The sequence below is a fragment of the Gobius niger genome, assembly GCF_951799975.1.
Source record: "Gobius niger genome assembly, chromosome: 15".
NCBI classification, from domain to species: Eukaryota; Metazoa; Chordata; class Actinopteri; order Gobiiformes; family Gobiidae; genus Gobius; species Gobius niger.
The window spans coordinates 10,385,862-10,400,797 of NC_136866.1; the positions used below are offsets into that span (position 1 = coordinate 10,385,862).

At 40.6% G+C, this 14,936-nt stretch overlaps 4 protein-coding genes across 9 annotated transcripts in view; 3 read left to right on the forward strand and 1 right to left on the reverse strand.

The window, feature by feature from the left end:
• The window catches only part of syne1a (spectrin repeat containing, nuclear envelope 1a), a 225,183-nt gene extending 224,619 nt beyond the window's left edge, over positions 1–564 (reverse strand). For all 3 annotated transcript variants that reach the window (XM_079571931.1, XM_079571930.1, XM_079571925.1), the window contains exon 1: positions 258–564. In XM_079571931.1, coding sequence (XP_079428057.1) covers positions 258–324 — 67 coding nt within the window. In that variant the 5' untranslated portion in view covers positions 325–564. The remainder of the gene's footprint in view (positions 1–257) is intronic.
• Positions 565–4,932: 4,368 nt separating this feature from the next.
• On the forward strand, positions 4,933–8,006 carry myct1a (myc target 1a). Its single transcript, XM_079572441.1, has 4 exons — positions 4,933–4,960; positions 5,084–5,211; positions 5,764–6,404; positions 7,857–8,006. Exons 2-3 carry the CDS (start codon positions 5,157–5,159, stop codon positions 6,312–6,314), a joined length of 606 nt encoding a protein of 201 aa, XP_079428567.1. The 5' UTR covers positions 4,933–4,960; positions 5,084–5,156; the 3' UTR covers positions 6,315–6,404; positions 7,857–8,006.
• A 394-nt stretch (positions 8,007–8,400) lies between these two features.
• On the forward strand, positions 8,401–13,070 carry serac1 (serine active site containing 1). 4 transcript variants are annotated; one of them, XM_079572302.1, is made up of 18 exons: positions 8,416–8,463; positions 8,746–8,780; positions 8,861–8,987; positions 9,148–9,184; positions 9,284–9,426; positions 9,568–9,657; positions 10,074–10,205; positions 10,299–10,417; positions 10,541–10,669; positions 10,728–10,841; positions 10,921–11,083; positions 11,170–11,320; positions 11,428–11,566; positions 11,644–11,744; positions 11,836–11,933; positions 12,082–12,264; positions 12,331–12,474; positions 12,558–13,070. In XM_079572302.1, exons 3-18 carry the CDS (start codon positions 8,891–8,893, stop codon positions 12,692–12,694), a joined length of 1,977 nt encoding a protein of 658 aa, XP_079428428.1. In that variant the 5' UTR covers positions 8,416–8,463; positions 8,746–8,780; positions 8,861–8,890; the 3' UTR covers positions 12,695–13,070. The 4 variants fall into 4 exon arrangements, with proteins under 4 accessions (XP_079428427.1, XP_079428428.1, XP_079428429.1 ...); XM_079572301.1 differs by lacking the exon at positions 8,746–8,780 and having other exon boundaries at positions 8,401–8,463; XM_079572303.1 differs by lacking the exon at positions 8,416–8,463 and having other exon boundaries at positions 8,515–8,788.
• A 400-nt stretch (positions 13,071–13,470) lies between these two features.
• Positions 13,471–14,296, forward strand: gtf2h5 (general transcription factor IIH, polypeptide 5). Its single transcript, XM_079571666.1, has 3 exons — positions 13,471–13,556; positions 13,686–13,751; positions 14,021–14,296. The coding sequence occupies exons 2-3, from the start codon at positions 13,717–13,719 to the stop codon at positions 14,199–14,201; spliced, it is 216 nt and encodes a 71-aa protein (XP_079427792.1). The 5' UTR covers positions 13,471–13,556; positions 13,686–13,716; the 3' UTR covers positions 14,202–14,296.
• Positions 14,297–14,936: the final 640 nt, after the last annotated feature.

Sequence of the window (14,936 nt, forward strand, 5' to 3'; positions counted from 1 at the left end):
ATGCGTACCATCACATGTCCACCAGCAGTGAACACCACTTATAAATGAAGAGAAAGCACAAGCAGCAACTTCATGTTTGAGACACTACATAGTTGTTAACACATTTGCCTCACGTGACATTGCAGATGCCATCCAGCTCTGACTGTTTAAGGACACCCTTCAGTACACAGTCAATACAAACTGAACAAATGCTGTGTCATGCAAGAGCCAGGTCCCTTCTAGACTTTAAACCTGTGAGTAAGCACTTTGCATCTTACCTTGAAGCCTCTGCATCACGTTGGCAATGTCCCGGGGAGAGTGACTGTAGTGTCTTGGAGATGCCATGACAATGTCCAGACAGAGGTCACCGAAGTCACGTCCCAACTCCTGCACATTAACGCCGCACTGCTCCCATCCCCAAAATCTGCATCCACTTTAGCTGTTCACAAGAGAAAAACTAGCTGTTACATGAGCTGGTACAACTGGCTGTGTCCATGTTGTTGTTGTGTTGCTCAAGTCATCCCTGTTGCAGTCAGTAGCAGTCTGCACTCAGAGCTCCTCCCCTGACAATGAGGTAAGTGCATTTGTGTGTGTGTGTGCGGAGGGATAGCCATGTGTGTATGAGAATCAGCCCTTCCTGCTATTGAGCTTCTCCTCGCTGCTTCCTGGTCCACACACACACAGTCCAATCACAGAGCACGGTGTGTCCACTGGTGTGGCATCAGCACCAATAGGATTTCAGATGTCCGGCCAGGTCTGACAAACTGCAGGACAGGTGCGCAGTAAACAATGGTTGGGGAAGAGTTTTTGCAGCATATTTCACTAACATGTACTGTATGTGTAATAAAAATAACGTCAGTGTGCATGAAGTATCCCCACACATATTGATGAATATTGTCAGCTCTGCCAATGCCAAAAATGAATAAATAAGCTGTTAAACATTCCTAAAATAGGGACATCAAAAGTCTCAGGTTTGTGAACTTTTCTGACAGTTGCGAATCAGACTAAATGATAAACAAGTTAGCTTTATGCATTTGTAACATGAAAGTCAATAAAACCTTCTATGCACATATATGTGGAACATAGAGACTCATAAAATCATTCAAACAACATAAAAAAGGCTTTGTAAATAAACATGAAATGCAGTGTCAAGGATTACCACACACTAATGAGATTCATACAGTTGACTACAGACCTTATTACTAATGTAGCCTGATTTACTCCAGCATCGACAGTTTATCGACCATTGCTTAGATTTACCTCTTCCCACATACTGTCCACCTGCAGCTTTGATTAGACAGAGCAATCAATCCTCTGCAATGACGTCTGTCAACTCTAGCTGAGTTCCAGTAGTTAAAATATGCTCCGGCTTGCACGTTTAACATCTGATGCATCCGCAAAATAATGCCAGTATATCAAAATAGGCAACAATAAATCTCAACCTCTCCATCTAAAATAGGCCACGGCAGATCAATGCAATGTAGGCGGGAGGTGAGATGGAGCAGTGGACTCGAAGCACTTATCGTAGGGTGTAATCCCATTAGACAAGTCCTTTTATCATCATCTCCAGAGAGCTCTTACGGGGACTGGAGGAAGACGTCGAGCCACTCTGTCATTCACGGAAATGAGAAATGGTACAATGGGAATGAGAAATATAAAGGTGATAAATGACGCCTGCTGTCCATTGGTACTCCCCTTACAGGACACTGAATGGATATGCTTTAGGTTTAGTTAGCTGAGATTATGATAATGGACAAATCTGCTTTCAGAATTAATTAATGTAATGGGTCCATGCAAATGCACTGACAGGTAAATTAAAGCGAGGCTCAGAAATTGATGTGCTACTGCATTAACTATTAAGATCTTTGACCTTTTTGAAATTTCAATAGCTTTAGAAGAGGTTTTAGATGCACTCTCCTTTTAGTAAGTCACTTTGCTCATTTGGCTATTCATTCACACATTATGATTTGGCGTTGACTGGATAATGTTTAGCATTCTATCTTGTGGCATTTATCCAGGGTTGGCACTGGCACACAAAGAACACATGGATGGATTCAAACAAAATGTGTTTATAATGCAAATATGTACATGTTGCATAGCTGACCTGAATAGAAAAATAAATGTTGTGATGAACTTGCATGTTCAAATAAGTTCATGCATAAGTTTTTCATACCCAGTCTGTACATAGTGATAGGGTATTCAATCTTTCTTATGACACAAACTTGAGTCAAAGTATTATGAGTAGGATCAAATAGGATAAGATTCTCTCACCAGATGCATTTCCAAGTCCAATTTGTGTGACAAAGATGTTCTATGTAGGTCTAAACAGGACTATCCGAGCTCTTTTAGCATGATATCAGATATGTGTGGTTATAGTAAGTCAGTATCAACAGCCTGACTTGCCAGTACCGTTATTTTAGACTGGCCCCTGCCCCTCTCACCACTGCAGCAGACACGGACTGCTGATCCGGACATTTTCCGATGCTGCTCAGCCCGGGCCGGGGTGACCTCTGCCGTTCAAAGAAGCCCCTGAGGACCAAACACATTCAGCAAAAGAAAACTAGAGCCGCAGTGAAAAGCGAAACGAGGGAGACCAGACACGTGGACAAATGGAGAGTGCGGCACCAGTTTCTTGTCGTTTTCTTATCTAATCTTCGTCCGGGCAGAGCGCATTCACAAACCCTGTCGAAAAGAGTGGTAATCTTACTCCTGCATAGTCAGCAGCTTTGAGAAATCTTCCGGGGAAATTGCTGTTTTGAATCCACATTACAAAATCGGGAAACCACAGCAAAGCATGTTATAAGCCTTTTAGGCTGATGCAAAAGTCGAGGCAAAGTTGAACCGCAGACTTACCAAAGATAAGCTGACTTGAAACGCAATTTAAAATATAAATATATAACTTCGTATAAATCTAGCATAGCTACATGTTTTACTTTTTCTATCAAATATCAGTCATGTCATCGATTGCTATGCACATATCTTTGATGTTGCAGAAAAACACTTTTTATGGTATTAGCAGTGAGGTTGTATCGACGCAACAGCTCTATCTAGTGGCCATAGAGGTATTGCCACTTTTATTACATAGGGACTACATTCATACGCCATAGAGCAGGGGTCTCTAAGTAAATTTCCCTGGGGACAAAAATATATCGGGAGTGTATTGCCGGGGTCCATAAACAAAAACTCCAGTAAAATATGGTTTAGTTTGGAAAATACTATTGAGGAAACTTGTTTCAATAAATGAATAATAATGAGCCTAACAGGACTGTAACCTCAGCTTACACTTGTATTGCACTTAACAAGCCTGTGTCACAAGTCTCTGCTACACTGTAGTCATTATTCATTCACTCAGCACTTGGTGGTGGTAAGCTACTATTGTAGCCACAGCTGTCCTGGGGCAGACTGACCATTTACCACGTGGCTATAATTTGTTGTTTTTATTCTGATCTCTTTTCATGTCAGTGCCCTCTGCTGGACACGTGTGGAATTCTATTCTTTTTTTAAATTTAAGTTGGCCCCTAGTGGCTGGAATTAGCACACTGATTATTTCCTTAAACATTCATAACTCCGCACAGGAATGGGCTAGACTTTTTTGACATACTCAGGAATCTGTGCTCTACATGTCAGGGGCCGGATTGAATCATCTCGCGTGCCGGATTTGGCCCGCGGGCCGCCTGTTGGAGACCCCTGCCTTAGAGAATTCACAGCCCATCAGTTTTTGCCACACTGATTTAAATTTCTATTGAGCTGTTTCTTCTTTCTTTCTTTTTTTACAAATCTACAATGTTTTGTATAAATTATTTAATTCTGTATTAGTATTTTGGCTACATTGTGTAGAATACTTGTAAGAACAATCCACACACTGACTGATTGTTTCTGGTCTATGCTGGATATTTTGGATAAGTAACTTCAACAATTAAGGAAATGTTGCGGCAGCAGGCCAGTAAAGACTAACACACCATATCCACCACTGTCTAACACACCATATCCCAAACACTATCTCATTATTATTCTCATGTACCATATTCAATTCACTTAAGATGTCTGAATTGTGTAATACTTGAACACATATACCTAAATATAAGCGAAAAAGGCCACTGATCGCCAAAACGGGTCTTTGTAAGTAAATGCTACTACAGGAAGGCCTTGCACATTCAGAAAATAGTATGCAAAATTACATCCGACAGGGATTTTCTCTTAATTGTACAATCCCATTGAACAATATACTAGCATGACTTGGCAAACTATATGGAAAGAACAAGGAGAGAATCTTAACCAAACCACACTATTTTGACTTGTTTTAATGTTTTGGGTGTATTTTTGATATTACATTTTCCCCTTATGACCACAGACAGCTGCTTTGGCCAAATGTAATAGATTCCTGTGGCCTCTGTGGTGTAAGGACAAGTATGACTGAGCATCTTAAATATTCATTATTGGTAGATCTAGATGATGCTGCAGGGTTTTGTATCAGTGATCATTCGTTCTGGGTGATTTTAAACCTTCCCTGTGATTTGCATTTCTGTCATTTGTTGAGAAAAAAAATATTGGATGTACAAATTGGACAGCCTTTGTTTCAGCCAATGACACTCGTGTCTTTGAATATTTGGCATTTCGCCCCTAACCATCTTGGATATTTGTAAAAGGGGGTAGACTGAGCTGCAGTGTATCAATCTCAGGGGTAGTGGGTTCGATTTTGGAGCACAGCCACAATATAACGTGATAGATATTTTTGGTCATATCACTAAGCTCTAATCTGCGTATAAAAAATAGCAATAATAAATAGCGGATAGTGTGGTAGTGTGTATTATTAATGGACTCAAAGGAAATGTGATGGCTAAGGATGTGATTTCAGCAACACCCTTTAGTTACCCCACCTCCAGGATCTCTGTCCCAAATAGATAAGCCACTCCTGTTGCTGTATTTCCAAGCAGGAAATGTGACAGTGAGGTTTTCCCAACTTCCACAAAGGATAAGGAATGTAAGTCTGTCCTGTGCACTTCTTCTGCTCTGAGGCTCCTAAAGAGGGACTTGGAGAGCGTATACGTAAGACCAGGAAAATCCATCAATGCTTAGAGGAGACGCATGTGTGTTTTTCTCTTAGGGGAAATGAGACGTTGGGAGAGGAAAGGCAGCCTGATGTAAATCTTCTCTTCCCTGACAAAGTCGACTAAGTCATGGCAGAGAACAGCACTAATGTCTTTCTGGAAATACTTCAGTCTTTTGATGCGGGTGAGTTTTTGTCTTTTCTTCTCTTTCTACAGTTAAGATCAGTGTTCTCTAAGGAATCCACGTTTTAATGGATTCCTTAGAGGCTTTGTGTTAGCCTACAAGAAAACGAATCTTTCTAAACAATATTACTACTAAAAGTGGATTTCCAATGACATCTTACATTGCTTAGTTTGTACAATGTAGGGAAACCCCTTCTGAGCATTTACGTTACTGAAGGAAATTTGTTTTGTTTTTGTTGGCAAGGGGCCACTGGGTTTTGTCCTAACTGTTGCATTTCTGTTGCTTTTTGGCATTGGTTCCTCCAGCTCAGATTGAATAGTTTGTTGCTTCTGTAATGTTTTGGCACTTATTTATAGCAGTGTAAAAGAGGAAATGGTGTTACTGGGGACTTGTTCCATTTCATGCAGAATCTTATGACTTTATAATTCCCTTTAACAAAACACAAGCTGTGGTCACTGGAGGAAATAAGGAATTCTAATTATTTGCATTTTAGCCTATGTGAATATTATGTTGAAGTAGTTTTCCCTAACTTGCCTTTTGATATCTCCACAGTGCCTCTGATCATTGCTTTCTGTGTGTCAGTCGCTGTGGGTCTAGTCTTGGGTGCTGTGGTCTATGTGCTCCTAACCTGGATGTCCCGGCGCAAGGCAGGCTCTGCAAGCATCACCCGCCGCCCCCCTCGCAGCAAATCACGCACCTCTGCACGCTCGCGCCCCAATTTCAACCGCACCAATAGCTACGACCGTCGCAGTAATAACAACCTACTGGGAGCTGCCATAACCTTCCAACGCCAGGGCTCTTCCCCTGATCAGGTGGACCCACTGGGCTACAAACCCAGCTTTAGGGGATCTACGTTTCACCCTTTGCTTCATTGCAGTCAAATAGCGAGAGAGGCAGAGGAGGGGAGCCAGTCTTCACTTCCACGTACCCCAACTCTGACCACATCCACGGGGACAGCTCAAGCCTCACGGCAGGCCACTGTTGATCCATCAAGGCCAGAGTCGTTTTGGGGAAACACAAGTCTGAGGGGTTTCCATGTTACGCAGACACCGCCTCCAGCATATGAGAGCATCATCCGAGCATATCAGGAGACACGCACCTGAGGGAATGGAGGGGCAGAGTAGAGATATGATTCACTGTTACAGGACATTTTCATGCGTTTGCTGGATTATGTTGTAATTGGATGTGTAATGGTGGTACCTCAAGGGGTCGCTGCTGCCTCACAGACCACAAAGGATTTAATAGGAAGGGCGTGTTTTCCCGTGAGGTGCCAGTTTCCGTGGGAGGCCAGAGTGTTTGCTGGGCCCACGCCGTGCGTGGTTGTGGGTTTTGTTGGTAAGTTGTTTTAGACTGTTTGCATTGTTTGTTTGAATTGAGTGTTTTTATCCTTTGGTGGGTTTTAATTAGTCATTTTTATGGTAGGACCACACAGAGTTTTTAAGCTAGACGGCTAACTGTGATGTGAATGATGAAGTGGGTGACTTGGTCAACCCACAGTCAGGACGAGAGTTAAACTGTGATGGTGCGAATGTTGCGGATGAAGTGTTGTCTGACATCCAGCCTCTCTCAGGCCAAAATCCCACTAAGGAAACTGGCACCCCCTTAGTTGCTGAGCCGCGGAGATCAGCAAGGAAAACTGCAGGACAACACTCAAATCCCCATAGGCTGCCACAACCTGTACTGGAAACTAGACTAGCAGCATAGCATTTTATGTGTTTGGGCGACATTTGTACATCATCGGGTCGATGATGCTCCTTGTTGGGGAGGGATGTAATGGTGGTACCTCAAGGGGTCGCTGCTGCCTCACAGACCACAAAGGATTTAATAGGAAGGGCGTGTTTTCCCGTGAGGTGCCAGTTTCCGTGGGAGGCCAGAGTGTTTGCTGGGCCCACGCCGTGCGTGGTTGTGGGTTTTGTTGGTAAGTTGTTTTAGACTGTTTGCATTGTTTGTTTGAATTGAGTGTTTTTATCCTTTGGTGGGTTTTAATTAGTCATTTTTATGGTAGGACCACACAGAGTTTTTAAGCTAGACGGCTAACCCGTGGTGTGGTGGTGTCGAGCCAGACTGTGTGTGTGGTGGCTACGACACACAGGTAAAAACATTTTTAAGAGTTTTTAATATTAAAGCGTTATTGTTAAGTCTGTGTTGTGTGGTTGATCTTTTGTATTTTTGTTTTTCAGTGATCATTGTTTCCTGCTGTCCTTGTTTTTGTTTTGAGTTTTGAGTTAGTCCGTTCGCTCGGTGGCCTGTTTTAGCCTTGGAGTTGTCAGGACGGACTAACTCGTTTTATTTCTTTTTTCTTATTTTTGTATGTTTTGTTTACATGTTTTTGGTCACTTCCCCGTACCTAGTACTCATCGCCGCTTCCGGTAGAATGTTCGACAGTCTGATCGTTTGCTGTGTGGATTTAATTGCGGTGCTATTTGAAATAACCAAAGCTTGCGGTGAAGTGTGTTGGTTTTGCGGGTTTGCCTGCCGTGTATGGTGTTCACAAATTCAGATTGTTGATGATTGGTCCCTTCAGCGGTTGATGCAGGAAATGCCTCGGGGAATTAACCCTCTTTTGATCCATTAATAAATAACGTCTATATCTTTAAATTTGTTGGCCTGTTCATCTCTCGGCTCAGTAACAGATGTTTCTTCAGACAAGCAAAAAGCAGGATTTTATTGGCTATTGATATTTAAACTTTTTACAGTTTGATCATGTTACAGATCTAATTGAAACTTGACAATAATTAGTTCTTTAACTAATCTGTTATCAAGCAATGCAGAAATACATAACTGTATAATGGTGACGGGCCTGTTGTTATTTATGAGTTATATACTATCTATAGTCTCTCTCAAGCTTGATTTGTTCAGGCTGTTTAGCTTTTGCCTTGGCATATGTTATTTACAAAGTATGCGTTTATATAATATTTGTAAATTCATATTTTTGTAATTGTATGCCAACATGCGGAAACTTCCATTTGTAAAATAAATAAATAAATAAATGAAAATTGGTGTGCTGTATACGGATTACTTGTCATTTTCACTACTTCATTCCGTTTTATGAATAAAAGTGTGTGCAAGAGGTATGTCATGTAGGTGTACTTACTCTCTGCAGTCAGCGGGAAAGTTTAAGATGTTTGGGGATATTTTTTTTATGTCAAATAAACTACAAAGAGGCGTTGGCTTGACGCATCTCGTGACGTATTATTTGTGCGACAGCTAACCCGAGCGGCTGGATTGTGAAGAGGATTGAGCACTTTTAAAGTAATTTGTGGTTAAAAGGCACTGTCGAGGATTTCTGTAAATATAGAATTTCTATTAAAGCTATTGTCGTTGTTGACAAGCAGCTAATCAAGTCATTGTGGGCTCTTAAAACTGTATTTCTGCTTTAGCTAGCAGCGTTTGGTGAAGCGTCTCTAATCCAAATTGTTATTTAAAATCAACTGGCTGTATTTATTAAAGACGTGGTGGACTCATTATGAGCTATTTACTTTGATTTTCACAAGTAAGATCAATTCAAGTTATCAACTACATAGTATCTCGTAGTAGCAGTTCATCATTTGTGTGTCGAGTGCAAAGAGGTTAAGTGGTGAATTGTCTAAATTTGACACACATAGTTTACATGTATAGTTATGGTTGGTTGTTTAATAATGATTTCCAGCCCCCTTGTCCTGGGGAATGCCTGCGGAGGATGTCTGGTGCAGCACTGCGTTTGATCCGCTGTCGGAGGCTGAGTACCACCACATCAGGATCTGGAGTGAAGAAAGTGTTTCAATGGAGAAACTTAAGTCAGTTTTAAAATCATTATCATTTCTATAAATTGAAAACATTGAAAGTTTGACAATGAAACATTGGCTAATGAAGATACGAAATATTATTGATTACTTTACAATTTAGATGTATTAATGTACAATAAAGCTAACTTTTTTGTGTCTTTTTTATTTTCAGAAAAAGTGGCCAAGGTGACAAGTGCTGTGGTCCTGGGGTACGTTACTGTTTTATATCATTCAACTACATAAATTCCGTTAATGGTGCCTAATTTAGCCTTTCTTGCCTAAAATGTCTATTATTGTCCATTACATAGTGGCTGTCTATTTATTACGTATGAGGTAGCTGTTTTGGACAAGGCCATAACTATTGACACCAGTGCAATCCTCAAAGAGAAGTACAAATCCTATATCTATCTTAAAGCCATATCATCAGAGGAAAAAGAGAACTTTGCTGCAGGTAAGTCTTAAAATAAATCAAGTAAAATGTTTAAAAGGTTTGAACACTGTGCTGCTGTCTTATGTTTGGTTGTTGTAAGTGTCCAGGTGTTCAGTTGCCCTGTGCTAACACCGTTTCCTCTTTCTCTTCCTCTTTTCCCAGAACTTACTCAAAAAGCAAGAAAAGAGCTACATAAAGCAGCACGGCGGTTTTTGGAAGTGTCCTCTTGGCTTTTTCAACAATCGCTTGATGGTAAGACTTTTATCTTACAACCAGTAACCAGTAGTTTTGTGAGGTTTTTTTTGTCTTTGTAAATACCTGGTATCTTTGGTAACTAAAGAAAGAATGAACTTAATAAACTCAAAGGTTAAAGGAAACACCTGTCTCTCTCACTCTACATCCTGTTTTCCTTATTTCCTGTATGGTTTTGTATTTTCTGGCACTCTGCAATGTGTGGCATTTTCCAATTTAACCATCGCCCTTTTAATGAAGCTTTCATGATGATAAGTCAAAGTGTGCACCCACAAGGTCTGTAATTTTGTCACAGTTGCAAAAGTAGTTTTCTAGATATAGTATCACATGCGTAGCTGATCCCAATACTTTACAAATGTAAAAGATGCGATGTAAATTTTCAATTAACACTCCCTAAAACTATTTAATGTAAACAGAGCATTTTCGCCACGTGGATGCAGACCCACATGAAGTTGCTTTATGGGTCCTCCTGAAGAGAACGAAGTCCGGCAATAAAGCAGTTCGTCTGCAAGCTGTTCAGGACCTTGCAGAAAATCACCACTGGCATGGTAATGATAACATTGATAAATCATTTTTCATGCTTACATAATACTGTAATAAACATTTTTTTTGCATTATGATGTTTTTTATCTTTAATTCAGACTACCAGTATCAGACAGCGGCTCAGGTCATAGACCAACGAACAGCTGTGGGCCTGGCCAGGACCCCAGAGGTTGACCTTCGCTTTTTCAGGCCACCACCAGCCATGCAATACCTTGAAGTATGTATAATGTCACTCTTTTTGCTTTTACACATGGATCGCATCAACTATTTATACATTTGTAGAAAATGCTAGTAAGTACCACTGTAATCTTAATCTCTCCTCTTTTCATCAATTACGTAGGATGTGACTGCGGAGGATGGACTGAGAGAACTGCTTGCCTCTTTGCCTCAGTCAGAGGTGGACAAATGTGTTCAGTATTTCACCTCTGTAGCTTTGCGAGAGAGCACTCAGTCTTTGGCAGCACAACGGGTACATTTCAGAAATATTTTTTTTTCATATTCAAACTAAACATTTGAATACATTGCAGGGAGGACTGTGGTGTTTTGGTGGTAATGGACTGCCCTATGCACAGAGCCTGACTTCAGTCCCTTCTGAAAAAGTAGAATCCTTTTGTTTACAAGCTCTGGTGCAACACTCAAAGGTAAACGTATTAAGTTATTTGATCAATGTTTCCCATGCGTAACCCATAGCACTTTTATTTTTTCTTAACTATACTGTAGGTCCAAAGCCACCGTGATCCTATTGTCAAAAATGGAGGCCTGCATTTGCTTCAGAGAGTTTTCCAGCTCCGTAAAGACTCACTCAAAATTCAAAGAAATATTGTTCGCATTATTGGAAATTTGGCAATTAATGAAAGTCTTCATCAAGCCATTGTACAGTCAGGTAGGTCTGTAAATGGCTTTAATACATTTAGCTTCTATCTGCTTTAATCATGCTTTCGTCTTTACCCACCAACGACATACATTTAGGATGGGTATCCGTCTTAGGTGAGATGATGCAGTCTCCGCACGTCATACAAGCGTCCCATGCAGCTCGTGCTCTTGCCAATTTGGATAGAGAAACAGTTATGGAGAAGTACGAGGATGGGTTATATGTTCTCCACCCCCAAACACGTGGCAAGTAGGAACGCAGATTATACAAATTAAATGGAAAAAATTTCAATGTTGAAATACAGTGTGATTCAAATGAGCAGTTCATCCATTTAATGATCTATTATCTGTTTTCAGCCAGCCGATCAAAGCAGACGTGCTTTTCATTCATGGTATTTTAGGAGCAGCCTTTAAAACGTGGCGACAGAAAGACCGCAGTATCTCATCTGAAGACAATACAGAAAGTAGTGACGACTACACAGAGTGCTGGCCTAAAGTATGAATTTTAAGTAAACATTTTTTTTTCTGCGTTTGTTTGTATTTTGTCAATTATTGTTATGTTTTGTTTAATAGTCATGGCTGGCGGCAGACTGTCCGAATATCAGAGTATTATCGGTGGATTATGACACTCATCTCAGCGATTGGACGTCCAGCTGCCCTGCAGAGAATCAGAGGTGATGCTTTAATGCTTGTCCTGTTTTTTTATTTGACCTTTCAATAAAATGAAATTGTATTGAATAATAGTTTACATCATTGTCTATTTAGAAAGTCATTAGCCTGCAGGAGTCAAGAGCTGCTAAAAAAGTTGTTGCAGGCTGGTGTTGGAGAAAGACCAGTGGTCTGGGTAGCACACAGCATGGGAGGTATTTATCTGCTTCTTTTTAAACACTTGGCTATTTGTCATATAATTACAGTCTCGTAGCATGCACTCTCTAAACATTTTTGTCAAGATTTTCATTCTGTGTTGGCCCAGTTTGACACTTACCCTATTCTATAACCTTTCATATTTAGGGCTACTCGTGAAGAAAATGTTGCTTGATGCTGCAGAAGACCCAGAGATGCAAAATCTGCTTAAAAACACCAAAGGCATTTTATTTTATAGTGTTCCTCATCGTGGCACCTACATGGCAGAGTACTCAGTCAATGTCAGATATCTGCTGTTTCCCTCAATTGAAGTCAAGGAGTTGTGCAGAGGTCAGTGAAAGAATAACATGTTTCACAAAAAATGCCTGAAACTAATGCACTGCTTTGTGTTTAAAGACTCTCCAGCACTGCGCTACCTCAATGAGAACTTTTTGGATATGGCCAGAGAAAGGGACATTAAAGTGCTCAGTTTTGCTGAGACGCTTCCTACTTCCATCGGCCCTATGATAAAAATATTGGTGGTGCCTTCTCAATCTGCAGGTAGACTCTTAAAAACAATTGTGTTGAGGAAAGTGGGATGACATTTTCACATTGACATTGTCTTTAATCTCTTATCTGTTCAGATCTGGGCATTGGAGAGCTCATTGAGGTGAATGTAGATCATCTAAACATCTGTAAGCCAGAGAAGAAAGACTCTTTCCTGTACAGACGAAGTCTCCATTTCATTCAAGAAGCACTGCACAAATACATCAACCATTAACTTGAACCACAATCACCAGATTTACTTGAAGCAGGGAAACTTTTAAAACCCTTAACCACTGTAACCAACCTGCCTCCTGAGATTGTAAATATTCTATTTTCATGTGTTTAAATTGTAACGTAATCATTAAACTTATATTATGCTTTGGTCACTTTAACTGAGCTACTAATTTATGTAATTTTCAAATGCAGTTGATCCAATTTTATTTATACAGCTAACTACAGAGTCATTTTTTTCTGTAAAAACATAAGAATGTCCTTTGTAGCCTTATTACACTTCTTTAAATTGTGAACTTATGTAACTTATCTTATTTTGGTTTAGAGTATCTAATAACAGTGGGCTATGTGTACTGTACTAACCATCAGAGTCATCTTAAATGTGAAACTGAATTGTCTGGCTACTTATTGAACTGTGCCTGTTTCAGTAAAATATAACACGAACTGAACAAAATATGTATTTGAAATGTTTTGTGAAATTGTCCCAACAAGCATTAAGATTGAGAGGAAGATTTGCCCACACTTGTTTTCGGTAAACTTTATATTTAATGGGCAAAGTAGAGTCTGATCAAAGTGTTATGTGTGGTGTGTCAGTGTGGAGGATGCGATGCAGAGGAGAGTTTGTAACGATGACCTGATGTATGAATTGGAGACTAGAAAGTAACCTGAACTATCTTCCAGAGGCACACACGGTACAGTAGGTGGCGGTATGCACCTAAGCTGTTGGTTGTCACCTGCCAACAAACCGAAGAAGAAGAAGCCCCCACTCTGCTTTCCGTAGTTCCCCAACATTGTAAGTCTATAAAGACGGTACCTACGTTATTTTAATGTTTACGTAGTCTACATGCTACTGGGCATACACCTAAGTAAGTCTGCTTTTGGTTTAAGATGTGTTATTTTGCTTTCATCTATACTAATTATACCTAATTCTGTTGCCATTTGGGTAATGCTAACCACTGATGCTAAACAAATAAGCCGCTTTCTTCTTGTTACAGGATTCCTATTAATTTCACCACATCGATCAACATGGTAAACGTGCACAAAGGAGTCCTCGTTGAGTGGTAAGAGCCTTACGATTTGAAAATATTTTTTGGGCGAGAATGTATTCTTGTGTTGTAAATGCTGTAACTATGCTAAAGCTAACAAAAACAATCAACAACTCATAGTTGTGTGTGTTCCATAAATCACAGCCAGAATACTTTTTGTGTCTGTGCTCTCATTTGGAACTTTTTCTTTCTTTTTTTTTGTTATTCAAGTATCACTTTGCAGATTTTTAGTATTTATTTACCTCCAATGTCTCTTGTTCCCCTTATATCTGTGCTTGATCTAGTGATCCTGCCATGAAACAGTTCCTTCTTTATTTGGATGAAAAAATGGCCCTTGGAAAGAAGTTCATCCTCAAAGACCTGGACGACACGCACGTCTTCATCCTTGCAGAAGTGGTACAGATGTTGCAGGACAGGGTGGGCGAACTGATGGACCAAAACTCGTTCCCAATCACACAGAAGTAACTGATTTAATTATCATGGACTGGCCATTTTCATAGATAAAGCACATAGCTGCCATATCTATTGTGAAAGAGGAAATATGCAATATGACATTAAAATGTATTACAAAAAGAGATTTTGTCATGTTTGGATTTGTTTTTCCACATTGTAATTTAATTTGTTACAACTTTCCACCCTCTCGATTTACCGGTGGCTCTATTTTCCTACCCTCACCTATGGTCAAGAGATACATGAGTTTCCTTTGCATGGTGGCTGAGCGCACCCTTCAAGATAGGGTGAAGAGCTCACTACCCAGGAGGAGCTCAGAGTAAAGCTGCTGCTCCTTCACGTCGAGCGGAGCCAGCTGAGGTGCCTCGGGCATGTCTCATTGGAAGGAGACTCCCAGGACAGCTGGAAGAATTAGGCGTGGGCAGGGAAGTCTGGGAATCTCTGCTCAGAGTCTGACTGCTGCCTCCGTGACTCGCCAGCGGATGAATAATAATAATAATGATAATGCATCGGTTTTATATAGCGCTTTTCTGGACACTCAAAGACTCTTTACATTGCATTATTCATGCACTCCATACTTGGTGGTGGTGATCTACTATTGTAGCCACAGCTGCCCCGGGGTAGACTGACAGCAGCGAGGCAACCAGTATGCGCCATCGGCCCCCTCCGACCACCACCAACCACTCACTCACACACTACATTCGCCAGGCTTCCTGGTGTAGGAAATCCAAACTGCCAGGCCCTTACCTG